Genomic DNA, 27,067 nt, shown 5'->3' with positions numbered 1-27,067 from the left:
CCAGGGAAATGTTCCCTGCTCTTCTTCAATATAGGGGTCACAGAGTGTTTTAAATCCACCTGAATGGGCAACTCTTATCCCATGAGCTTTAATTTGGGGAACCAAACTCCTGTGGGGGAATTTATCAAAAGCCTTCTGAAAATCCAACTACACTACATCCACCTTGTTTTAACATCTCAATCAAAAGACAGGATCTCCAACTGTGTAATAGTCCTTCAGTACTGCACTGGAGTGGGACTTGAACACACAACCTTATGATTCAGAGGTGAGTGCTACCAACTGAGCCACAACTGGCACTGTATTTAAATTCATCACTCTGAAGAATTTTCATTTTAACTTCCATACCTTCTCATAATACTGGAGCTCGTAGTCTAGGATCACTCCATTGGGCTGGTCAGGCTGAGACCAGGACAGTGTCACGCTGTCCACTGTACGACTCACTTGGTGCATAAATGAAACTGTGGATGGAGCTGTAAAAGAAAGTGAACAGTTTAGCAAACCAGCTAAAGGCTGAACTAGCCTAACACACGTACACGCACGCACACAAATACACACACACACGCAAACACAAACGCCCACATGCACATACACCATTCTCATACACAGATGCACGCACACAGACATGCATTAACTCACACATTTACTCATTTATGATAAAAGATGGCAGTTAAAATAGCAATGGCACTCATTTCCATGGTGCACAGATTCTCTCACCATGTCACCACAAAGTGCGAGTCCATTGATTAGAATGGTTCTGATTAGCATCTACTAACACGTTGAAATGCAGTAAGACCTGGACAATATCCAGGCTTGGGCTGACAAGTGGCAAATAACATTTACACCACACAAGTCCAGGCAATGACCAACTCCAACAAGAGAGAATCCATCCATCACCTCTTGACGTTAAATGGCATTACCATTGCTGAATCACCCACTATCAACATACTGGGGCTAACTATTGACTAGAAACTGCACTGGATTAGCCATATAAATACTATGGCTACAAGAGCAGGTCAGAGGCTAGGAATCCTGCAGCGAGTAACTCACCTCCTGACTCTCCAAAACCTATCTACAAGGCACAAGTCAGGTGCGTGATGGAAGAGTCTCCACTTGCCTGGATGAGTGCAGCTCCAACAACACTCAAGAAGCTTCACACCATCCGGGACAAAGCAGCCTGCTTGATTGGCACCCCATCCACCTCCTTCAACATTCACTCCATCCAGCAGTGACAAAGAGTAGCAGCAGTGTGTACCATTTGCACTTCAGGAATTTACCAAGACTCCTTCGACAGCATCTTCCAAACCCACAACCTCTACCATCTAGAAGGTCAAGGGCAGCAGACACATGGGAACACCACCACATGGAAGTTCCCCTCCAAGCAACTCACCTCCTGACTTGCACATATATTGTCATTCCTTCACTGTCGCTGGGTGTCACGACTCACTGGGGATAATGCGCCACTGTTCTCCGAGCCATGAAAAATGTGATAAGTTTGACCAAACAACCAGGTTGCCCCAATTCTACATAACTGTGTATTTTGGATTAACAGAATACAAGCACCAGTTTTGTAAACTTAATAAATAAATAATTGAACAAACTGTCGTTAACCAGTGGCAAAAGAAAGAAATATGAACTGCTAATTTCTAACTCTATGACTTAAACTCTACCCCTTCTTAAATCCCGATATACACACACATATAAGACACAGAAAAACATGGATTTTAATGGTGGGTTAAAACCAATTCCAGAATACAGGATTTGATGGGTTGATTTTGATCGATGGCTTCCAAATTTCTTTCAGTGCTTGTTGATGACACGATGCGGTCTTCCAGCATTTTCAGTATTTAGTTCATTGGTTGAGCACTTGCCTTTCAATGTCTCTAACAGTGATTTCTCCCCTTTGCCTCTTCACAGGGGTTTTCAGAGAGAGAGAGAGAGCAGGTTATTGAGATATGAGATGAAAAATCCAGCTAGCCATTATTGTGGAATTACCGGAATCTTCCACACAAAGGAGAAAGAGGTTTTAGGTCTTGTTCCTTTCAGGCTAGGAGCTATTCTGCTGCACTGTCCTCTTACAAATACCTGGTCAGGAGCCAATTAAAACGTTGTTGCCAGGCAGCTCCCTTGGTCCAGGGCTCCTTTCTGGTACCATCCTGTCTTTCATGGCACACTTTGTTCCAGGACTGCAACATTGTATATATCTCTCATCTTGTTCCAGTGGACATGGCTTTCAAACTGCAGCTATTGCAATTTTAATCCACAGTCCAACAGAAATAAAAAGATATGTTCCTTACACTGGGTCAAAATCCTGGAACTCCCTCCCTAAAAGCACCGTGGGCTGCAGCAGTTCAAGGAGGCAGCTCACCACCACCTTCTCAAGGACAATTATGGATGGGCAATTAATGCTGGCCTAGCCAGTGATGTCCACATCCCGTGAATTAATATATCGTTTTTTTTTCTCTCGATACAAACATGCATGACACCTCAATGGTTTCAGTATTAGACATGTGATTGTTTTTTTGCCATACATTCTTGGAGTCAATGCCACTTACGTATTGTAACTACACAATTAGAGAGTAATTCAGCCACAGGGATCAGTGCAATAAAAGCAAAATACTGAGAACACTGGAAATCTGAAATGAAAGCAGTTCTGAAGAAGAGATACATTTGACTTGAAACGTTAACTCTGTTTCTATCTCCACAGATGCTGCCAGGCTTGCTGAGTGCTTTGAGGATAAGCAATTTGCATTAATTGTTGTCCACAATTAATATACAGTAAGTCCTCAGTTTAAGGGGCCCCTCTTCGCGTTGTTTAGTTTTTTTACGTTGTTTGTTGTTTTGGGCCTATTTTTCTTGCGTCGTCATTTTCAGTTTTACATTGTCTGGACTCTGGCTTCACCCCCACCAAGCACTGAACTCTGGGACAGCCACCCACATAAACAAGGTACAGATGTACTGATGCCAGAACCGCCACCACAGTCACCAGAGGTCAAGGCCGCGGGGAGAAAGGAGGCCCGAGATCCGGGAGCCAGAGAGCAGGGCAGGGATGGGAAGCTGCTGGCTGTCGATCGAGTGATGAAGTGTCAGCAACCTGGGTGGGGCGGGGGGAGGGGAATGGGGCCCCCGGCTCTGTCCGCGGTCCCCCCACCCCAGATGTATCCGTGCCCCCTAAACCCTGGCTCTACCTGCAGCCACCCCATCCCTGCTCTGTGGCACCACCCTCCCCAGTTCCATCCGCGGGCCCCCTGCCCCCCACTTTACCTGTGATCCAGGAAAGGGGCTCAGACCCTGCAGACTGTCAGGAAGGGGTCCAGGCTCTGGAGAGAGAGGAGGACAATGTGAGAAAGGAGAGAGAGGGAGACAGAGTGAGAAAGGAGAGAGAGGGGATCAAAGAGACAGGGTGCGAAAGGGGAGAGAGAGAGAGAGGGACAGAATGGGAATGGAGAGAGAGAGAGTTAGAAAGAGAGAGACAGACAGGGTGGAATCGTCCCAGGTTTGCACTATGTGGGCGGGTACAATGACGTTTACCACAATGGTAGCTTTTTGTGCCGTATCGCCACAAGCCCGCTGCAGTTCCATGGCAGGCAGGATCTCATTCACCCGCCACACCATCACCTCGCTGCCTCATCACGCCGGGCACCATATTTAAAGCCTAGCCGCACACACATCTCTCAGTGCTTTTAGCCCGCGACTGCTGCAAAGGAGGCATGGCCCAGAAAGGCAAGAAGACTGCGGTCTCCAGGTTTAGTGACGCATCCCTCGAGTGCCCCCTCGAGATGCTGTGGAGCCTCGCCATGATGTCCTCTACTCCCGCTCTGGCCACAGGAGGGGCAGCAGCATCACCAATCCAGCTTGGGTAGCAGTGACAGCGGTGGTCAACACCAATGCCCTGCAAAAGAGGACAGCCACCCAGTGCTGCTACAGGATGGATGGTCTCATCCGTTCCGTCAGGGTAAGTAACTCTTCTCATCACTCTCAACTCACACACTCATAAACCCAGCACACACCCACAGGGATCTCACACCTCAAGGGACAACACCACTAACTCTCACACACACCTTCACATCTCCATCAGGCTCATATCCTCTCGAGCTCGTGTCCTCATCCTGTCCATGTCTCCGCTCACCACACAAACATTCCACACAGTGCCATGTGTCCTGTTCACACTCTCTCCATCTGTTTCCATGCAGGAAAAACTGGCTCATATCAGCAGGGAGAGGCCCCAGACTGGGAGTCGAATGGCTTGCATTAGGCCCCTCACTCACTTTGAGGAGTGTGCGATCGCGCTGACTGGTGAGGACATGGACCCAGGGAAACAGGGCACCTCAATGTCCCTCCAGGTGTTCCTTCCCCTCAAGGAGTCAGGCTGGGGCCCTTGAGCACCCGAAGGGAGGGGGAGTGGCAGCTGGACACCCCTGGCTCATCCATTCAGGAATCTCAGTGGTGAATGCCCACGTGAGGATCCTGCACCACATCATTCTTCTCTCTCAATGTAACTGTGAGTGCTCTCTCTCCTGCTTTTGACTCTGCTGCTGTGCACTAATTATCTACACTTTGGTTCACAGGGAGCTCTGCCAAGCGACCAACACTCTCACCCAGACAGTCCCTCAGCTCCATCCAGGTCCCCACCTCCAGCCAAGAGGACACCTCCTCCATTGAAGAGCTGGAAATAAGCAGCCGGGAAGACCCGTCACAGCGCTTACCCACATCCTCCACCAGCGCAGAGACACACACCTCGGTGGGACCTAGATCTAGAGCAGGCTCGGGTTCACAATCTGGTGGTCACCGCACGGACACATGTCCGCAGCAGGAGGAGGCAGGTTCAGCCAAGCTCCCCAGCACTTGGAAGACTGCTGAGGAAGAGGCATCTGTCAGGTCCGAGTCAGATATTGAGCCTCTGGGTTTGGCCTTTCAACTCATCCTGGAGAGTCAGCAGAAGGTCAGGAACATCACGCAGTGCTGTTGGAAGCCTTCAACAGAGTGCCATGTGAGTTGGAGGAGTGCATCAGCCTTCTCACTGATGAAGCAATGCCCACCTGTACGCATATGGGGGTCTCCATGGGAAGGATGGTGGAAGCCATGGAGACCCTGGTCCAGCAGAACGCGGAGGTGTGTGTAGACCTGTACTCCATCGTGGGAGCCATGGGTGAGTTCCTGCAGTGGCAACGCGAGAGGGAAACAGGGCACCTCAATGTCCCTCCAGATGTTCCTTCCTCTCAAAGAGTCAGGCAGGGGCCCTCGGGCACCCGAAAGGAGGGGGAGTGGCAGCTGGACACCCCTGACTCATCCATTCAGGAATCTCAGAGGATGTGCACTCCCTCCGAGTCCCCTTTGCCTGTGAGCCCGTCAACCTCGTCCTTTGTCACTGTAGAGGGAGCAGCCAGCCCACTAGTGATTCTGGAAGGAAAAGTGTGCGTGTGACAGGGCCTTTCGGAGCCTCGTCCAAGCACTCTCCCAGACACACGGATCCTCATCTCACTGTCCTGAGCATTTTCAATGCTGTCTGCTAGGATTCTCTTTCAGTTGTCTATCTGAGCTGAGCTGCATCTCCGCCCACCCACTGATCACACTCCCATGCAGCATCTGATCTCGCCCATCATGACTCTCGTTTCACTTTCGATTTGGACAGCATGGTGCTAATTCGGTTTTACTTTTGCTCCTCCATCTTTTCCCCTCCCCCAGTCACCTATTTCCTTTCCCCCATCACTGTTGACCCCCCCGGCATCACCTTCCACCTCCCCTCCGTGACTTACCAGCCACAATCCTTTTCCTTCTGGGATGTCCAGGTGAACCTGCACATTCCCTTCCTTCCCGAAAATCCCAACCCCATCCACATTAACCTCCCCAGCCTCCTCCTTCCCACCCCCAGGGTCCGTGTCTGCCTCCAGGTCCCCACCAACCACCTTCGCTGTCCCTTCTACCGTTACTGTTGAACCCTCACCCTCCCACCCTACTGCCTCACTGCCCTCGGTCATTCTCACCATTCCCTCATGCCATGTCCACCCTCAGTTTGCTCCCCAGGAGGCAGTCATGGATCCATCAGACCCCTCCCTTGCACATTCACCTGGACACCCCCCGCTCTGGACCCTTACCCCCCTTGGAACCCCTTCCCCCCGGAAATCCCTTCCCTCCCGAAAACCATTCCCCCTCGGAAGCCCTTAGTCCTTTCACCCCCACTGACTCCTCTCCCCCGACCCCCGCCTAGTCCCTCCAGCTTGATGACTCCCTTTGACACCCTTCCTTCTTCTGCCACCCTTAGCCCATCACTCCTCGACTCCTCCTTCCAGCCTTACCTCTTCCTCCAGCTGTACTCCTTCCCCCTTCCTGACTCCTTCCTCCACCCTTACTCCCTCCCCTCTTGCACTCCTTCCTCCCCCAGACTCTTCCCCCCTCCGAATTCCTTCCTTTACACCTTCCACCCACCCCCGATACAGCTACCACCCCGGTTGCCATCTCCACCCTAGTACTCTCACCTCCCCTCCCAACCTCATCCCCCTAACATCTTCATTCCCCCCTTCCAACCTTACCAGCCCCAACATTCCATTCCCCCCTCCCAACCTCACCCCTGTCGACACCTCTTCCAGTTGATCCTAGACCTTCCTCTCCCTGCCTCGACCGTCATCCATTGTGAGCATCAACGGTGACCTACCACCTTCCGTGAGCTGCTTGGCAGCAGAGCCATGTCCATGAGAATCCACCCAGCATGGCATGGACGTTCCTCCAGAGTGCTGTTGCTGTTAGGCTTCAGCATCTCCTGCTCCTCAGGTGTCCGCGATGTGAGCAAGGCCCCAGCGGTAATTCCCGACTTCGGCACATCGCACTTGTCATGGGGTATTTTCCGCCGACATGGGCGGCTGATCCAGAGGGGGTGGGGGCGGGGGCTGGTGAGGCTGGTGAGCTGGCCTTATAATGATGTGCTGATGAATTACAATGAGATTCCCAATGGTGGGGAACGCAGCGCACCATCGATGGGATGAGTGAACAATCACAAACTGGTTTCACAACATCGTGAAACCGGCTTTTGGCCTTTTCGCCATATTGTCTGCTCATTCCACCGAACACACCAATGCCAGCGGGCAAGGCCGATTCCACCCAGAGTGGGAAAGGAGAGAGAGAGTGGGAAAGGAGAGGGAGAGAGTGGGAAAGGAGAGAGAGAGAGAGAGAGAGGGACAGAGTGGGAAAGGAGAGAGGGTCAGAGTGGGAAAGGAGAGAGGGAGAGGGACAGAGTGGGAAAGGAGAGAGAGAGAGAGAAAGAGAGGGATAGAGTGGGAAAGGAGTGTGAGAGAGAGAGAGAGGGACAGAGTGGGAAAGGAGAGAGGGACAGAGTGGGAAAGGAGAGAGAGGAACAGAGTGGGAAAGGAGAGAGAGGGACAGAGTGGGAAAGGAGAGAGAGAGAGAGAGAGAGAGAGAGAGAGACAGAGTGGGAAAGGAGAGAGAGAGGGGCAGAGTGGGAACAGAGAGAGAGGGACAGAGTGGGAAAGGAGAGAGAGAGAGAGAGAGGGACAGAGTGGGAAAGGAGAGAGAGAGAGGGGCAGAGTGGGAAAAGAGAGAGGGACAGAATGGGAAAGGAGAGAGGGACAGAGTGGGAAAGGAGAGAGAGAGAGAGAGGGATAGAGTGGGAAAGGAGAGGAAGACAGAGAGGGACAGAGTGGGAAAAGAAAGAGAGAGAGAGGGGCAGGGTGGGAAAGGAGAGAGTGGGAAAGGAGAGAGAGAGAGGGACAGAGTGGGAAAGGAGAGAGAGAGAGGGACAGAGTGGGAAAGGAGAGAGAGAAAGAAAGGGATAAAGTGGGAAAGGAGAGAGAGGGACAGAGCGGGAAAGGAAAGAGAGGGAGGGACAGAGTGGGAAAGGAGAGAGAGAGAGGGACAGAGTGGGAACGGAGAGAGAGAAAGAGAGGGACAGAGTGGGAAAGGAGAGAGAGAAAGAGAAGGATAGAGTGGGAAAGGAGAGAGAGAGGGACAGAGCGGGAAAGGAGAGAGAGAGAGAGGGACAGAGTGGGAAAGAGGAGAGAGAGGGACAGAGTGGGAAAGGAGAGGGAGAGAGAGGGACAGAGTGGGAAAGGAAAGAGAGAGTGGGAAAAGAAAGCAAGCAAAAAGTTGAGCTGAGTTTCAGGAGTGCTGTGGGTGAGCCACAGAAGCTGTGCTACTCAGGGCTTGTTTGAGTGATTTAGTATTATCTCAATTCAATATATGGAGTATGTTTGTTATATTCAGTGATTTTTTTTGTACATTATTACAGCTGGGAATGCACAGTGCTGCACATGTGCGGTAAAGTATTTCAACTTGTATATCGGTTTTTCCAGATGAGAAATATCCAAAGGGACCTAACTCCGACTTTACCATTGATTCATATGAGAACCCATGATTCACTGAAAGTTGTTTCACTTAAAGTTAAATAATTTAAAATGTTCAGTAACATAGCCACAACTTTAAGTGAGGACTTAATGTATCATTTCACACATAAATAGAATGTAATGAGGTAAAGAAAAATCAGCACTTACAGCTCCACATTGGCAGATACTATTAGGCCTAACCCAATGTCGAGGACATATAATTATAATATTATGGAGTGCCTAACAAATTGTAATCTCCAACTTCTCTTGTGGATTCCAACTGTTGTTAGCCAGACTGTCCTTATCTCAAGAAGAATCACAAGACACTTGAAATTCAAGGATGCCTTGGACAACATAATTGAACCTCCTAAAAAGTGTGAAAATCCTTTTCACTTCTGAGGGAACATCCGACAAGAAAAATCTGTTCAAAAGTCTGCAATTTTACTGAATAATTTGCTTTGTGGCTCTATGGCTCACCTAAATTAACATAGCAGCCATTTCTTATGTTTTTGAATTATAAAAAGGGCTGCAAGAAGCCATGCTTGTGTGATAATTTTGAGAGACACTACCAGCAGATAGCTCTCAGCTAAAACACTTGCGACAGCTGGGGTTCCTCGCCACCTGGAGCTGCAGAGAAAGGTGTCCACAAGGAAAACATCATGGTTCTGCCAAAAAAGGAAACCAGGCAATCTTCAAGTGTTGCACTAGCAGAACCTGTAAAGAAAAGGGACCTTTACTTGCTCCCCAAAGCAGCTGGCCTGCTGAGTCCACCTGCATAGGCAACCTACAGGCAGTTGACTATAGGTATCATCGCAGCTGCTGAATCTAACTTCAAGTTTCAAACCTTTCACTTTGGAAAGAAGGCATTCCAAAGAATGGGCCCACAATGATTCTTTCACTGAGGCTGATTTGAAATCTCATCTTTAAGTATATTTTTCCTTTATTGCATTTTTATCTTTGTATCTATATTTTTAGTTTCTAACTTTACCACTGTTACCTAGTTAACTTTCAGCAGTTGTAATAAACTAAGCTTTATCTTGTTTAAGACTAAAGCTTGTCTGCTAGGTTATTTTTAATTGCATCACTCATAAATTAAAAGAATGTTAAACACACATTCTTAGCTTGCAGATCACTTTAAGGAAATGTTTTTTACATGGTTGTGACACCAATATTATTCCTTCTATTCAATGAAAAGATATGTGTTTTTTTCCTGCCTCTGCGTTCAATTTGTATCAAACTTTTTTAATTCTTTGAGCGGTATGTTTATCCCCCAGTTTGGAGGAAAGACCCATTATGTGCAGTAAGCTAGACAGTCAAAGACAATCTGGGAGGCGTGACCCAATGGCTAAGCTGAGAACAGAGATCTGTACTTCTCATGCAAACCAATAGATGGAGTAGTGTGTCTGAGCAAGTGCAGTCGCATATACTGTCATGGAACTCCAGCTACTGAGATAATCCTCCCTCCCATCAGCTACTTATCTCCCAAACAGTCTGCCAGGTACCCAAAGCTGCAAATTGAGGATTTGATCCAGAAAATCAAAACCTTTCAAATAAGAAACTATTTAGTATTCATGGTAGAGTTTGTTCATTATACTCTTGTGTTTTATGATATATATGCTTCAGGTTATGACATTTTATATATTTAAAATCTAACCTCCCAGTCAACAATGCTTGAATAAGAAACCATGTAAATTTTTAACTAATTTGATTCATAAGCGGCTCACAGTTCATTCTTTGTCGTTATGAAATGCACTATGCGCAAAAGCTCCATTTATAGAATCCTTTCTGCACTTCTTCCTTTTTCTTCATTTTGAAAACTGTCTAATTATTGTCTTGTTTCTGATCTAAGGTTTTTCCTAAAAGGATCTCTGCTGCTCCTGTATTACCCACTGGCTCCCTCATTATCACTGAACTGTGCGTCACCAAGCACACTTAAAGAGTCATATCAGACTCAAAACGTTACCTCTGTTTCTCTCGCCATAGATGCTGCCTGACCTGATGTTTTTTCCAGCTAATTCTTCATTTAATCTCAATTCAAACCCATATTTACCACTGCTATCTATTCCAACAGGATCCATAAACTGACCTAGGTTTCCACAACAATTTTATTCAGTGATAAAACTGACATGGACTGAATTCAAAATGAATGCTTTGATCCAGATTTTGCAGTTAGCGACAAAGTCAGCTCACTGCTGACCTTGAAGAAAGCTGCCTACAAAGATCCAGAGATCTCTGTCATGGATTTCCCCTATCCCAATGTAAGTCTGAATCTAATGCAAGTTAAGTGATCCCCAGGTGTCTAGCCACAGTGATGCCAAGGATAAGCTTCACACTAAAGAATTCACACGCTCAGCAAACCAGCAAGTAAAATGCACCAAATATCCTTTACTTCCTGTAAGCTTTAGAGAAAGCAAAATAAAAATTGGGATATGCATATTCAAGGCTGAAATATCATACACAAACTTTTAAACAAGTTTTGAAGAACTACGGAAATTTTATCATTTGGCATTACACAAATATAAAATTAATTTTCCAAGGCGAGGGAGTAGTAGACTTGGTGTGTAATTAAAAACATTTTCACCTCATTAGTGAGGTGACTTTTACAGAGGAGAGGGTTTTCACAGTGAAGTTAAAATGTAAAAGGAGAAGTTCTAGTTCAGTGATTTCTAGAAGATTGCCACCTGTGGAGATTCAACAGAGCACCATTATCAATCGCTTCTCAATTTCCATGTTCAACTGTAAACGTTAACTGCAGGAAATGCTGTCCATTTGACAGGGTAAATACAATGAATGCTGCATCATTTTCCAAACAATCTCTGAGCTCAGACCAATGTGACAAGCACAGATCCAGTATGGCACCAGCATAGCTTCAAACCAGCTCAAGCACAGATCCAGCACAGCATCAGCAAATCAATAGCACAGCTCCAGCACCAGCACAGCTCCAGCACATCAGTGGCACAGCTCCAGCACATCAGTGGCACAGCTCCAGCACATCACTAGCACAGATTTCTCGGCTGTTGACTAGTACGTGGCCTGCTCAACTGCATTATGTTCAGGGGACTCCAAGGTCTGCAGCACCAAGATCCACTTTTTAAATCTTATTGGGCCAAATCTTCCAGTCTCCAGATCATCAGAGATCAGATGTAAGACTGAGATGTGCGACAGGAGCCTGAGGAAGTCCCGATGTGTGGACCTCCATGGAAATTGCCCGGGAAGTTTCAACTTCTGATGGGAAATTCCCTGCTCCCTGGCAGCCTGCGCAAATATTTCTGAAACTGAGTTAGAGTCGGGGATTTCGGACAGTTCTGCCGTACTTACCTGGATAGTTATCCAGGAAATGTTAGACAGATTAAAAGCTAAACTAACTCTTGGATAACTACACAACTATGCCCCCATCCCCGCCCCAGTCGGCCCCCCCTGACCCCTGACTACCCTCTCAAACGCCCCAACCACCTGTCCAACCTCCCCGGCCACCCACCTGACCACCCAATTACCCTCCCGAACCTCTGGTTACCCCCCGACCACCCTCCCGACCTGACCCGACTAGTCTCCAACCTAACTATCCACTCACCCACCTACCCCCTACCAACCAACCCACCTCATCCACCTACACCTTACCCACTCATCCACACCACTCACCCACTCATCCACCTCACCCACCCACTCATCCTCCTCACCGACCCACTCATCCTCCTCACCCATCCACTCATCCACCTCACCCACCTACCATTTCACTCATCTATTAACTAGCATTCAGATTGGATATTTAAACTGATCACACGGCAGCGATTTTGTGCCCTGTCTTCCCAAGCGTCATGGGGTTGCAGACAGGAAAGTGGAATGAGAGGCGATCTCATTGAAACCTACAAAATACTTAAAGGGATAGACAGGGTAGATGCAGGTAAGATGTTTCCCCTGGTTGGGGAATCTAGAACCAGGGGACACAGTTTCAAAATAAGGGGGAAGTCACTTAGGACTGAGATGAGGAGATTTTATTTTACTCAGAGGGTTGAGAATCTTTGGAATTCTCTACCCCAGAGGCCTGTGGAAGCTCAGTCATTGAGTATGTTTAAAGCAGAGATTGACAGTTTTCTAAATGCCAATGAAATAAAGGGATATGGGGATTGTGTGGGTAAAAGGCATTGAAGTGGATGATCAGCCATGATCATATTGAGTGGCGGAGCAGGCTCAATGGGCTGAATGGCTTACTCCTGTTCCCATGTTCCTACCCCCTCAATCCCCCTCAAAATCCTGTATATTTCAATAAGATTACCTCTCATTCTTCTAAACTCCAATAAGTATAGGCCCAGCCTGCTCAACCTTTCTCCTTAAGACAACCCGTTCATCCCAGGAATCAGCCTAGTGAACCTTCTCTGAACAGCTTCCAATTAAGTATATCCCTCCTTAAGTATGGAGATCAAAATGATACACAGTACTCCAGGTGTAGTCTCACCAATGCCCTTTATCAAAATTTCCCAACTTTTATACTCCATGCCCCTTGCAATAAAGGCCAACATTCCAGCTTCCTTCCTAATTACTTGCTGTACCTGAAAGTTAACATTTTGTGATTCTTGGGCAAGGACACCCAGATCTCTCTGTACCACAGCATTCTGCAGTCTCTCTCCATTTAAATAATATTCTGCTTTTCTATTCATCCCTCACATTTTCCCACATTAAACGCCATCTGCCAATTTTTCTGCCCACTCTTTTTACCTATCTATATCTCTTTGCGGACTCTCTGTGTCCTTACTTATCTTTATATGCTCAGCAAATTTGGCTACAATGCAGCTTGTTCCTTCATCCAAATCATTGTAATTGATTGAGATAGTAATTGTTGAGGCCCCAGGACAGGTCATCGTGGCACCCCACTAGTTACAGTTTGCTAATGTCCCATTTATCTCTCTTACCTTGCTAGTTAGCCAGTCTTCTATCCATGCTGATATATTACCCCCAACAACATGAGTTCTTATCTTGTGTGGTAACCTTTCATGTAGCACCTTATCGAATGCCTTTTAGAAATCCAAAAACGCTACATCTACTCATTCCCTTTATTTACCCTGCTTGTTAGATACTCAAAGAACTCAAATAATATTATCAAATACAATTTCCTTTCCATAAATCTGCCTGATTTTATGATGATGTACTGGACCTTCTGGCTCAGAGATGGGAGTGCAACCAACTGAACTATTCAGGCCATTGGGACACATTGACCACTGACACTGACCACTGAGTGTCAGGAAAATATAATAATTTTCGCCATTTATTGTAAAGTTGAAACTGTGTGTGTGTGTGTGTGTGTGTGTGTGTGTGTGTGTATTAGAGACAGCTGGTCTGAAGGCTTTTATGTATCAAGAAGACAAGCTAGCTTTGAAATGTTAAATAGGTAAGCATGGCAGAAGTTTTAGAATGTTAGGTGTGAAGGGTGCATTTGCATTTATAGATAAATTAGAGTAGTGAATTTCAAAGAGGTGGTAAGGTGTTACACGTAGCCAACAGAGGCTAAGCCAAACAATACGTTTCTTTTTCCCAAAGCTTACTGATAAAATTGGTACTATGAAAGATTTTTATTTTTAGAAAAATAGAGTTGAAAAGACATATCATTGGGATTTACACTGAAAAGGGAGAAATCTGTATAAAGGAGATGAAGATATGTGTAAAGGAAAAGGCATTTTAAGACCTAACATAAGTGTGAAAAGCCTCAAGTTGATGGCTACAAGGAACTGAAGCTGAAAAAAACCCATTTTGAATTCGACTGTCCAGGGTGTGTGCTTTGCCTGGGTCTGTTTAAATCTATGTGTTTTATTATTGCCTTAACGGAGGTGTAACTGGGAGTTTGATTAACTAGGGGAGCTAGGAGTTATCATAGTAGTAACTGGTAAATCTATGTATGTGCTTAAAATCAATTTTGAAAATTTTTATTAATAAAGGTTTAATTTAGTTTTGTAGGAAACCTATAAGACTCAGTGGTCTTATTACTACTGAATTTAAGGCACACATCTCAAAATAAACACAAATTGTAAAATAGCTGTTTCAAGTTTCCCCCTGGGATTTGAACAGCTCAGCATTTACCATCCGCTGTGCCATAACACTGAGGCACATTGACCACTGAGACACATTGACCACTGGGACACACTGACCACAGACACATTGAACACTGAGATACACAAAGGCCAATAGCACACTGACCACTGACACACACTGACCAAAGAGACATGCATTGACCACTGACAATGGCCAATTAACAAACTGATCCTTGACACACTGGACCACGACATAAACAGAACACTGACACACGTCGACCCGTGATGCACACCCACCTGTGACGTACACCGATCCGTGACGCACACCGATCCGTGACGCACACCGATCCGTGACGCACACCGATCCGTGACGCACACCGATCCGTGACACACATCGACCCGTGACACATACCCACCCGTGACGCACATCGACCCGTGATGCACACCCACCCGTGACGCACGTCAACCTGTGACACACACCCACCCGTGACGCACACCAACCCATGACACACATCGACCTGTGACACACACCGACCCGTGACACACACCGACCCATGACACACATCGACCCGTGACACACATCGACCCGTGACACACATCGACCCGTGACACACACCCACCCGTGACGCACATCAACCCGCAATGCACACTGATCTGTGACACACACCGATCCGTGACACACACCCACCCGTGACACACATCGACCCGTGATGCACACCCACCCGTGACGCACATCAACCCGTAACGCACACCGATCTGTGACACACACCCATCTGTGACACACACCCACCCGTGACGCACATCAACCCGTAACGCACACCGATCTGTGACACACACCCATCTGTGACACACACCCATCTGTGACACACACCCACCCGTGACGCACACCCACCCATGACACATATCGACCCATGACACACATCGACCCGTGATGCACACCCACCCAGCGATACACACCAGCCAGCGACACACACTACTTTAAATCATCAGTAAAGTAATGGAAGGGGTCACCAACAGTGCTATGAAGTGGCACTTGCTTAGCAATAACCTGCTCACTGACACTCATTTTGAGTTCCACCAGGGTCATTCAGCTTCTGATCTCATTACAGACTTGGTTCAAAAATGGACAAAATGGCTGAACTCCTGAGGTGAGGTGAGAGTGACTGCCCTTGACATCAAGGCAGCATTTGACTGAATGTGGCATCAAGGAGCCCTAGCAAAACGGGAGTCAATGGGAATCGGCGGGGGAAAACGCTCCGCTGGTTGGAGTCATTCCTAGCACAAAGGAAAGCGGTTGTGGTTGTTGGAGGTCAATCATCTCAGCTCCAGGACATCTCTGCGGGAGTTCCTCAGGGTAGTGTCCTCGCTGCAACCACCTTCAGCTGCTTCATCAATGACCTTCCTTCCGTTATAACGTCAGAAGTGGAGATGATCGGGGGCCCAGACATACAGTGTACAGACCAACCGGCATGTGGATACACCCTGACACTCATGAATCAAACTCCCAGCTACGGGCAATTAGCTCCACTGCCCTGTGGTGACATCGGGAGAGTTGAAAGCCAAAGGGTGAAACCCTGATAAAAAATCTAGTGTGGAGCCCAAAGGCAGACTGACGTCTAAATGTGTCATGTTTTCGGCAGCTCCTGAAACCAGGGCAGTGCTAAACGTAATGCTTTGCATTCCTTTGGACTCAGACAGGGAGATCGAGACCCCAGAGTACTGAGGGAGGCAAGGGAGGAGATTGCTGGGGCCTTTACAGAAATCTTTGTATCCTGACTGGCTTCGGGTGAGGTCCCAGAGGACTGGAGAATGGCCAATGTTGTTCCATTGTTTAAGAAAGGTAGCAGGGATAATCCAGGAAATTACAGGCCGGTGAGCCTTACATCAGTGGTAGGGAAATTATTGGAGAAGATTCTTCGTGACAGGATTTACTACCATTTGGAAGCAAATGGGCGTATTAGTGAGAGGCAGCATGGTTTTGTGAAGGGGAGGTCGTGTCTCACTAACTTGATCGAGTTTTTCGAGGAAGTGACAAAGATGATCGATGATGGAAGGCCAGTGGATGTTATATACATGGATTTCAGTAAGGCCTTTGACAAGGTCCCTCATGGCAGACTGGTACAGAAGGTAAAGTCGCACGGGATCAGAGGTGAGCTGGCAAGATGGATACAGAATTGGCTTGGTCATAGAAGACAGAGGGTAGCAGTGGAAGGGTGCTTTTCTGAATGGAGAGCTGTGACTAGTGGTGTTCCGCAGGGATCAGTGCTGGGACCTTTGCTGTTTGCAGCATATGTAAATGATTTGGAGGAAAATGTAACTGGGCTAATTAGTAAGTTTGCAGACGACACTAAGGTTGGAGGAGTTGCAGATAGTGAAGAGGATTGTCAAAGGATACAACGGGATGTAGATCGGTTGGAGACTTGGGCGGAGATATGGCAGATGGAGTTTAATCCGGACAAATGCGAGGTAATACATTTTGGAAGGTCTAATACAGGCAGAAATTATACAGTAAATGGCAGAACCCTTAAGTGCATCGACGGGCAGAGGGATCTGGGTGTACAGGTCCACAGGTCACTGAAAGTGGCAACACAGGTGGATAAGGTAGTCAGGAAGGCATATGGCATGCTTGCCTTCATCGGCAGGGGTATTGAGTATAAAAGCTGGGAAGTCATGCTGCAGCTGTATAGAACCTTGGTTAGGCCATACTTGGAAAATTTCGTGCAATTCTGGTCGCCACATTACCAGAAGGATATGGAGGCGTTGGAGAGGGTGCAGAGGAGGTTTACCAGGATGCTGCCTGGTCTGGAGGTTATTAGCTATGAGGAGAGGTTGGAGAAACTCGGATTGTTCTCACTAGAGCGACGGAGATTGAGGGGCGACTTGATAGAAGTTTACAAAATTATGAGTGGCATGGACAGAGTAGATAGTCAGAAGCTTTTTCCCAGGATGGAAGAGTCAATTACTAGGGGACATAGATTCAAGGTGAGAGGAGAAATCTATAGAGGAGATGTGCGGGGCAAGTTTTTTACGCAAAGGGTAGTGAGTGTCTGGAATTCGCTGCCAGAGGAGGTGGTGGAAGCAGGTATGATAGTGGTGTTTAAGTGGCAGCTTGACAAATACATGAATAGGATGGGAATAGAGGGATATGGACCCCGGAAGTGCAAAATGTATTAGTTTGACAGGCAATATGATCGGCGCAGGCTTGGAGGGCCGAAGGGCCTGTTGCTGTGCTGTACTTTTCTTTGTTCTTTTGTTCTTTGAGAGGGGAACCCTGACATTTGAGCAGCCCAGGGTCTGCCTAAATTTTGCCCAGTCTTGCACCCTGGAGAGGACACTTCAGGGCATTAGCACAACTCAGGAGGCAGCAGCAATGAGTGATAAGCCGAATTGGGTTGGCATGGAGAATGGTTGCTCTGGGCTGTCTCCAATGCTGGGAGGGACCATCTTGTTTCACGTGAGTTGGGAAGCTCTGACTAGTGAGGTGTTGATCCATCACCATCCACCTGCTTCAATGCAAGCTTGGAGCTTTGAGTCTCTGCTCAACAACTGGACTGAATCCATCGCACCAGATAAACAACCGGCAAGCTGGAACATCAAAACCATGTGCACAGGATTGACAGGTGACATGCAGCTGATCAATAATGCGTGCTGGACAGCTGTGGTTGAATTGCAACTTGATAGGCTGAACATTGACATAGCTTCCCTGCCAGAGACCAGGCTCACCGAGAGCAGATCACTAAAAGCAAAACATCACAGGTTCATCTGGCAGAGGAAGAGTCCAGCGGAAAAGTATGAGCAAGATGTAGCCTTCGCTCGATGATAGAACCATTCCCACCACCCCGCACAGAGTTGAAAGATCAGTTCTATGAGGAGCTTAACACTGCTATCAGCAAAATCCCTAAGTCAGAACATCTTTATGTGCTTGGGGATTTCAACATAAGAGTGGCTACGAATCGTGAGGCTTCATCCTCCTGCCTCGGACATCATGGTCTGGGAAAGATGAATGAGAACGGATAGAGACTATTTGAGCTTTGCTGCTACCAGGAACTTTGTGTAACTAACACCTTCTTTCAGAACAAACCATGCCACAAGGTGTCCTGGAGACATCCAAGATCAGGGCATTGGCACCAGCTGGATCTGATCATCACCAGACATGATTCTCTGAACAGCATTCTCAACACACATAGCTACCACAGCACTGACTGCGATACAGATCACTCCCTGGTGTGTGCTAGAGTGAGGATACAACCTGTGAAACTTTATCTTTCCATGTAGAATGACCATCCTTGTATCAGTGCCAGCCATACAATGTACACAAATAAGAACAAAGAGTTTCTTGACTCAATTAGAAAGGTGCTCTCTGGAATTTTTCCATGGGATGGGGCCAGCATTTATTGCCCATCCCTAATTGCCCATGAGAACTGAATGGCTTGCTAGGCCATTTCAGGGGGCATTTAAGAGTCAACTGTATTGCTGTGGGTCTGGAGTCACATGTAGGCCAGACCAGGTAAGGACAGCAGATTTCCTTCCCTAAAGGACATTAGTGAACCAGATGGGTTTTTATGATAATTGGCAATGGTTTCATGGGCTTTCAATTCCAGACTTGTGTTAACTGAAAACAAATTTCCCCATCTGCTGTGGTAGGATTCAAACCCAGGTCCCCAGAGCTTTACCCTAGGTTTCTGGATTACTAGTCCAGTGACAATACCACTACACCATTGCCTCTCCCACACAGAGTGCATAAGTGAAGTGGTGCATATTTTAACACCAATATCTAAAATATTAGTAGATTAGTAATTCCGGTATCTACAATACTACATTCTCAACGTGTGGGAAGGAGGAGTGGAATAGTGCTGACTGGTTTGAGGCTAACATCACTGTGATAGAAGCTGTCATGAATCAAAGCCTTTCACTCTCATTAAGTACAAGAGGGAAACTCTGAATGCACGAAGAGCCGCTCAAAGCAAAGTCTAACAGACAGCCTAGGCTAGACTGCCAGTGACTACGGTTACAACTTTGTTAGAACATCCAGATGCCCGTCAGCCTGGGCTTTGCTTGGAACTATGTTGTAGGGGTTAGGGTCAGGCTGCATCATCATACTCCAGTAACAGAATAAGATCAGTCACACTCCAACTTTATACTGTCAGTTACCATTATGGGAGGTTCACTATGGATTCATTCCCACATAGACACGTGCATTCTGGGGTTTAATGGAGGGTGTTGAATTTTAACCTGGAGGAGCATGAAGGTTTGGGTGTAGGTAGGAGGGAAACTCTGGAAAAATACAAGTGTGTTGGGGCTTAGGCAGTTTGTTGGCATATGTTATTCACTCAATTTGGGTGCTATTTGAACATAGTTTTAAGGTTTAACAGCGCATCCAAGGGTTTCTCAGGGTTCCTGAAACTCACTAGTGAAAGCAAGGTGAGAACACAGCAGCAATAGAAGAATCAATCTCATGGAAATAGTGCAGTCAATACTGAGTAAGTACTAAGTACTGAATAAAGTACTGAGTGAGTACTGAGTAAGCACTGAGTAAAGTACTGAGTAAAGTACTGAGTAAGCACTCAGTAAAACCACTATCAGAAGAGTGTCCCTCGCAGGTCTGGTGCACTCCTGAAGGTACTGCCTCTCCCTCTCTCTCTTTTTTTTGGTTTGAGGAGGAGGGAGGGATGGAAACACTACAGCAATGTAATGTTTGGGACTATTCCGTTCTTTGACAATGGGTCCTCCTCAATCCCCTTCTGAGTTGCAGTGACTTCTCCCAGAATGCTTCTCAGTCACTTCTCACTACCACCCTCTGTTGGATGCTCTTCTTCCTGTTGAGGGCAAGGGTCCTTCTCCTCGATCCCCTTCTGAGTTGCGGTGACTGCGCTGACTTCTCCCAGAATGCTTCTCAGTCACTTCTCACTACCACCCTCTGTTGGATGCTCTTCTTCCTGTTGAGGGCAAGGGTCCTTCTCCTCGATCCCCTTCTGAGTTGCGGTGACTGCGCTGACTTCTCCCAGAATGCTTCTCAGTCACTTTTCACTACCGCCCTCTGTTGGATGGCTTCTGGGGGAACTTCTATTATCCAAATGTAGACTGGGATAGGAATAGTGCTAAGGGACAAGAGGGATGAGGCTTCCTGGAATTTGTTCAAGGTAATTTTCTGCAGCAGTATGTTTCCGGTCCAACGAGAGGGCAGGCACTGTTGGACCTGGTTCTGAGAATGAGTTGGTCTAAGGGGATCAAATAACAGTGGGAGACCTTTTAGGGGACAGTGACCATTGTATCATAACAGTTAGGTAGGCCATGGAAAAGGACAAGGAACAATCCAGAACAGGGACAATTAATTGGGGGAAAGCCATCTTCAATGGGATGAGAATGCATCTGAGTCAAGTAAGCTGGAATCAAATGTTGGCAGAAAAGACGGTGGGTGAACAATGGGCCACTTTCAAAGAAACAATATTGCAGGCAATGTCAGGGTATATTCCCTTGAAGGGGGGAGGTAGGACAAATAAATCCAGAGAGCCCTGGATGACGAGAGAGATAGAGGTGAAGGTGAAAAGGATGAAGTGCATGTACAACAGGTGTCAGGTAGAAAATACAAAGGAGAATCAGGCTGAATATAAAAGGACCAAAGGGGAAGTGAAAAGAAAAACAAATAAGAAAAGCAAGGAGAGAGCACGGAAAGAGACTGGCAGTGAATACAAAAGAGAATCCCAAGGTCTTCTATAAGTATTTAAATAATAAAAGTGTGGTAAAAGAGTAGGGCAATTAGGGACAAAATAGGGGGCTTGCACGTGGAGGCAGGAGAAATAGTGGAGGCATTAAACAAGTACTCTGAATCTGCTTTTACAAAGGAAAAGGATGCTACCCAGGACGAGTTGAAAGAGGAGGTAATTAGTACACTCAAAGAATTTACAATTGAGGAGGTGGTGTTAGAAAGGCTATCTTTAATTAAAATAGACAAGGTACCAGGACCGCATGAGATGCATCCAAGGGTACTGAGGGAAGTGCGAGTGGAAATTGCAGAGGCATTAGTGATAATCTTCCAGTCTTCCTTAGACACAGGGGAGGTGCCAGCGGACTGGAGAATTGTGAATGTTACACCATTGTTCAAAAAGGGGCGCAAGGATAAAGCCGGCAGCTACAGACCAGTCAGTTTGACCTCAGTCTAACTTCTGGAAACTATAGTTCGGGATAAAATCAATAGTTACTTAGATAAGTGCAGGATAATTAAGGAAAGCCAGCATGGATTCATTAAGGTGAAATCATGTTTAATTAACTTGCTTCAGTTTTTTGAGGAGGTAACAGAGAAGTTTGATAAGGGAAATGCTATTGATGTGTTGTATATGGGTTTTCAAAAGGCATTTGACACAGTGCCACACAACAGACTTTTCAGCAAAATTCTAGCTCATGGAATAAAAGTGAAAGTAGGCATTTGTATAAGAAATTAGCTGAGTGGTAGGAAACAGAGAGTAGTGATAAATGGTTGTTTTTCAGATTGAGGAAAAATTTTTAGTGGAATTCCCCAGGGTCAGTGTTGGGACCCTTGCTCTTTCTGATATATATTAATGACCTAGACTGTGGTATTCAGGACATGATTTCAAAATTTGCAGATGATACAAAGATTGAAAATGTTGTCAACTGTGATGGGGATAGTTTGAACTTCAAAAGGACATAGACATGTTGGTCGATTGGGCAGACAAGTGACAGGTGAGGTTTAATGCAGAGAAGTGCGAGGTGATTCATTTTGGCAGGAAGAATATGGAGAGACAGTATAAAATAAAGGAGGTGCAGGAACAGAGGGAGGCGATGGCATAGTGGTATTGTTGTTGTACTAATAATCTGGAGAACCAGGGTAATGCTCTGGGAGCCCAGGTTTGCAGTGCATCTTGTAGATGGTACATACCACTGACCCTGAAACAATGGAGGGAGTGAATGTTTAATGTGATGGATGGGGTGCTGATCAAGCAGGCTGCTTTGTCCTGGATGGGGTCGAACTTTGTTGGAGCTGCACTCATCCAGGCAAGTGGAGGGTATTCCATCACACTCCTGACTTCACAGGACCACAGAATCTTTACAGTGCAGAAAGAGGCCATTCAGCCCATCGAGTCTGCACTGGCTCGCTGAAGGAGCATTCCACCTAATCCCACTCCCCTGCCTTATCCCTGCCTTGTAAATGATGGACAGGCTTTGCGGAGTCAGGAGGTGAGTTACTCACTGCAGGATTCCCAGCCTCTTACCTGCTCTTACAGCCACAGTATTTATATGGCTAGTTCAGTTCAGTTTCTGGTCAATGGTAACCCCCAGGATGTTGATAGTGGGGGATTCAGTGATGATAATGCCACTGAACGTCAAGGGGAGCTGGTCAGGTTCTCTCTTGTTGGAGATGGTCATTACCTGGCACTTGTCTGGCATGAATGTTACTTGTCACTTGTCAACCCAATCCTGAATGTTGTCCAGGTCTTGCTGCATATGAGCACAGACTGCTTCAGTATCTGAGGAGTCAAGAATGGTACTGAATATTGTGCAAACATCAACCAACTTCTGACCTTGTGATGGAGGAAAGCTCATTGATGAAGCAGTTGAAGATGATTGGCCTGAGGACACGACTCTGAGGAACTCCTGCAGTGATGTCCTGGAACTGAGGTGATTGACCTCCAATACCCACAAGCCTCTTCTTTTGTGCTAGGTATGGCTCCAACCAGCAGAGAATTTGCCCCCTGGTTCCCATTGAATTCAATTTTGCCAGAGCCCCTTGATGCCACACACGGTCACATGCAGCCTTAATGTCAAGGGTAGTCACTCATACTTCCCCTCGAGTTCTGCTCTTTTGTTTCGATCAAGGCTGTAATGATGTCAAGAGCTGAATGGCTCTGGCAGAATCCAAATTGTGCATCAGTGAGTGATTCTGGGAAAGAGGGACGTAAAATCTCCATTAGAGATAGAAATTATTTATATGGTTTGAAGAATCAAAGAGTAGCACTGAAGGTAAAATAAATCATTTGCATTTCTGTTTGAACCATCCCAAAACATGCCACATTGCGATGGAGATAGTGATTCAGGGTACAGCCTTAGTTGTAAGGTTTTTGTTTAATTTATCTGCGTATGTTTGCTGACAAATGCACGCCGTTCAGTTTGGGGAAAGACAGAGGTAGTTGCAGCTTTGCTTTGGAATAGATTGCGCCACACCAGATTGAGGAGCCAACAGGAAATGATAGCCAGTTAGGACTGAACTTCTAATAGAGAAAACATTAATTTCATCATTCACTGCGTCGAATGTGTTTAGAAGACCTGTCTCAGTGGGGATTTCAGGAGAAAAGACAGCTGGCAGCTAGAGGGAAAAATCTATAGTGGCCCTTAACAGCCTTGTGGTAGGAAGTAGTCAGCACAGTTATCTTGGGAGCTGTGGGAAGGCAATTGGATATCTTCTAGCAGCCAAAACAAGGAGATGAGGCATCTACAGTCATGAGGTCTGTAAAGAAAAGATGGAGAGTCACGGAGCCAAAAAGCTATAGGAAGAACCCCCATAGAATCTTACCTCTGAGATAAGTGCAACACAGAGGAGATTAAAAGTGAATTCCAGATGGCTGTGACATACAGGGCTGAGCTCTGAGAAGTGAATGTGCCTTCAAGATTGTGGTAAGCTATGAGGGGGTGGAGGGGCAGAAGTAAATAGTAGAACTGAGTTCATAACATAAGTAATAGTAAACTATAGTGAATGCCAGCAATCTGTCAGAGTGAATGTCAGCAATCTGTCTGAATGAATGTCAGCAATCCTTCAGGGTGAATGTCAGCAATCTGTCAGAGTGAATGTCAGCAATCTGTCAGAGTGAATGTCAGTAATCTGTAAGAGTGACTGTCAGCAATCTGTCAGAGTGAATATCAGCAATCTGTCAGAGTGAAAATCAGCAATCTGTCAGAGTAACTGTCAGCAATCTGTCAGAGTGAATGTTAGCAATCTGTCAGAGTGAATGTCAGAAATCAGTCAGAGTGAATGTCAGCAATCTGTCAGAGTGAATGTCAGCAATCTGTCAGAGTGAATGTCAGCAATCTGTCAGAATGAATATCAGCAATCTGTCAGAGTGAATATCAGCAATCTGTCAGAGTGAATATCAGCAATCTGTCAGAGTGAATGTCAGCAATCTGTCAGAATGAATATCAGCAATCTGTCAGACTAACTGCCAGCAATCTGTCAGAGTGAATGTCAGCAAACTGTCAGAGTGAATGTCAGCAATCTGTCAGAGTGAATGTCAGCAAACTGTCAGAGTGAATGTCAGCAATCTGTCAGAGTGAATGTCAGCAATCCGTCAGAGTGAATGTCAGCAATCTGTCAGAGTGAATGTCAGCAATCTGTCCGAGTGAATGTCAGCAATCTGTCAGAGTGAATGTCAGCAATCTGTCAGAGTGAATGTAAGGAATCTGTCAAATGAATATCAGCAATCTGTCAGAGTGAATGTCAGCAATCTGTCAGAGTGAATGTCAGCAATCTGTCAGAGTGAATGTCTGCAATCTGTCAGAGTGAATGTCAGCAATCTGTCAGAGTAAATGTCTGCAATTTGTCGGAGTGAATGTCAGCAATCTGTCAGAGTGAATATCAGCAATCTGTCCAAGTGAACGTCAGCAATATGTCCGATTGAAAGACAGTAATCTGTCAGAGTGAATGTCAGCAATCTGTCATAGTGAATATCAGGAATCTGTGAGATTGAATGTCAGCAATCTGTCAGAGTGAATATGAACAGTCTGTCAGAGTGAATGTCAGCAATCTGTCAGAATGAATGTCAGCAATCTGTCAGAATGAATGTCAGCAATCTGTCAGAGTGAATATCAGCAATCTGTCAGAGTGACTGTCAGCAATCTGTCAGAGTGAATGTCAGCAATCTGTCAGAGTGAATGTCAGCAATCTGTCAGAGTGAAAGACAGCAATCTGTCAGAGTGACAGTCAGCAATCTGTCAGAATGAATATCAGCAATCTGTCAGAGTGAATATCAGCAATCTGTCAGAGTGAATATCAGCAATCTGTCAGACTAACTGTCAGCAATCTGTCAGAGTGAATATCAGCAAACTGTCAGAGTGAATGTCAGCAATCCGTCAGAGTGAATGTCAGCAATCTGACAGAGTGAATGTCAACAATCTGTCAGAGTGAATGTCACCAATCTGTCCGAGTAAATGTCAGCAATCTGTCAGAGTGAATGTCAGCAATCCGTCAGAGTAAATGTCAGCTATCTGTCAGAGTGAATGTCAGCAATCTGTCAGACTGAATATCAGCAATTTGTCAAAGTGAATGTCAGCAATCTGTCAGAGTGAATGTCAGCAATCTGTCAAAGTGAATATCAGCAATCTGACAGAGTGAATATCAGCAATCTGTCAGAGTGAACGTCAGCAATCTGTCAGAGTGAATATCAGTAATTTGTCAAAGTGAATATCAGCAATCTGTCAGAGTGACTGTCAGCAATCTGTCAGAGTGAACATCAGCAATCTGTCAGAGTGAATGTCAGCAATTTGTCAGAGTGAATGTCAGCAATCTGTCAGAGTGAATATCAGCAATCTGTCAAAGTGAATATCAGCAGTCTGTCAGAGTGACTGTCAGCAATCTGTCAGAGTGAACGTCAGAAATCTGTCAGAGCGAATGTCAGAAATCTGTACGAGTGAATATCAGCAATCTGTCAGAGTGAATGTCAGCAATCTGTCAGAGTGAATATCAGCAATCTGTCAAAGTTAATATCAAAAATCTGTCAGTGTGAATGTCAGCAAACTGTCAGATTGAATGTCAGCAATCTGTCAGAGTGAATGTCAGCAATCTGTCAGAGTGAATATCAGCATTCTGTCAGAATGAATGTCAGCAATCTGTCAGAGTGAATGTCAGCAATCTGTCAGAGTGAATGTCAGCAATCTGTCAGAGTGAATATCAGCAATCTGTCAGAGTGATTGTCAGCAATCTGTCAGAGTGAATATCAGCAATCTGTCAGAGTGAGTGTCAGCAATCTGTCAGAGTGAATATCAGCAATCTGTTAGAGTGAATGTCAGAAATCTGTCAGAGTGAATATCAGCAATCTGTCCGAGTGAATGTCTCTAATCTGTCAGAGTGCATGTCAGCAATCCGTCAGAGTGAATGTAAGCAATCCGTCAGAGTGAATGTCAGCAATCTGTCAGAGTGAATATCAGCAATCTGTCAGAGTGAATGTCCGCAATCTGTCTGAATGAATGTCAGCAATCCTTCAGGGTGAATGTCAGCAATCTGTCAGAGTGAATGTCAGCAATCTGTCAGAGCGAATGTCAGTAATCTGTAAGAGTGACTGTCAGCAATCTGTCAGAGTGAATATCAGCAATCTGTCAGAGTGAATATCAGCAATCTGTCAGAGTAACTGTCAGCAATCTGTCAGAGTGAATGTTAGCAATCTGTCAGAGTGAATGTCAGCAATCTGTCTGAGTGAATGTCAGCAATCTGTCAGAGTGAATATCAGCAATCTGTCAGAGTGAATATCAGCAATCGGTCAGAGTGAATATCAGCAATCTGTGAGAGGGAATATCAGCAATCTGTCAGAGTGAATATCAGCAAACTGTCAGACTAACTGTCAGCAATCTGTCAGAGTGAATATCAGCAATCTGTCAGAGTGAATGTCAGTAACCTGTCAGAGTGAATGTCAGCAATCTGTCAGAATGAATGTCAGTAATCTGTCAGAGTGAATGTCAGCAATCTGTCCGAGTGAATATCAGCAATCTGTCAGAGTG

The 27,067-nt window shown here is 46.1% G+C and overlaps 1 protein-coding gene across 3 annotated transcripts in view; it reads right to left on the bottom strand.

Annotated features, from left to right (window-relative positions):
* LOC144690622 (ephrin type-B receptor 2) overlaps positions 1–27,067 on the bottom strand; it is a 1,056,594-nt gene that overhangs the window by 281,196 nt on the left and 748,331 nt on the right. For all 3 annotated transcript variants that reach the window (XM_078558305.1, XM_078558307.1, XM_078558306.1), the window contains one exon: positions 346–470. In XM_078558305.1, coding sequence (XP_078414431.1) covers positions 346–470 — 125 coding nt within the window. The remainder of the gene's footprint in view (positions 1–345; positions 471–27,067) is intronic.

The sequence above is a fragment of the Cetorhinus maximus genome, chromosome 15 (genome assembly GCF_964194155.1).
Source record: "Cetorhinus maximus chromosome 15, sCetMax3.hap1.1, whole genome shotgun sequence".
Taxonomy (NCBI): domain Eukaryota; kingdom Metazoa; phylum Chordata; class Chondrichthyes; order Lamniformes; family Cetorhinidae; genus Cetorhinus; species Cetorhinus maximus.
Note: the sequence above shows the minus strand (reverse complement) of the source record. Positions and strands in the feature narration are given on the sequence as shown.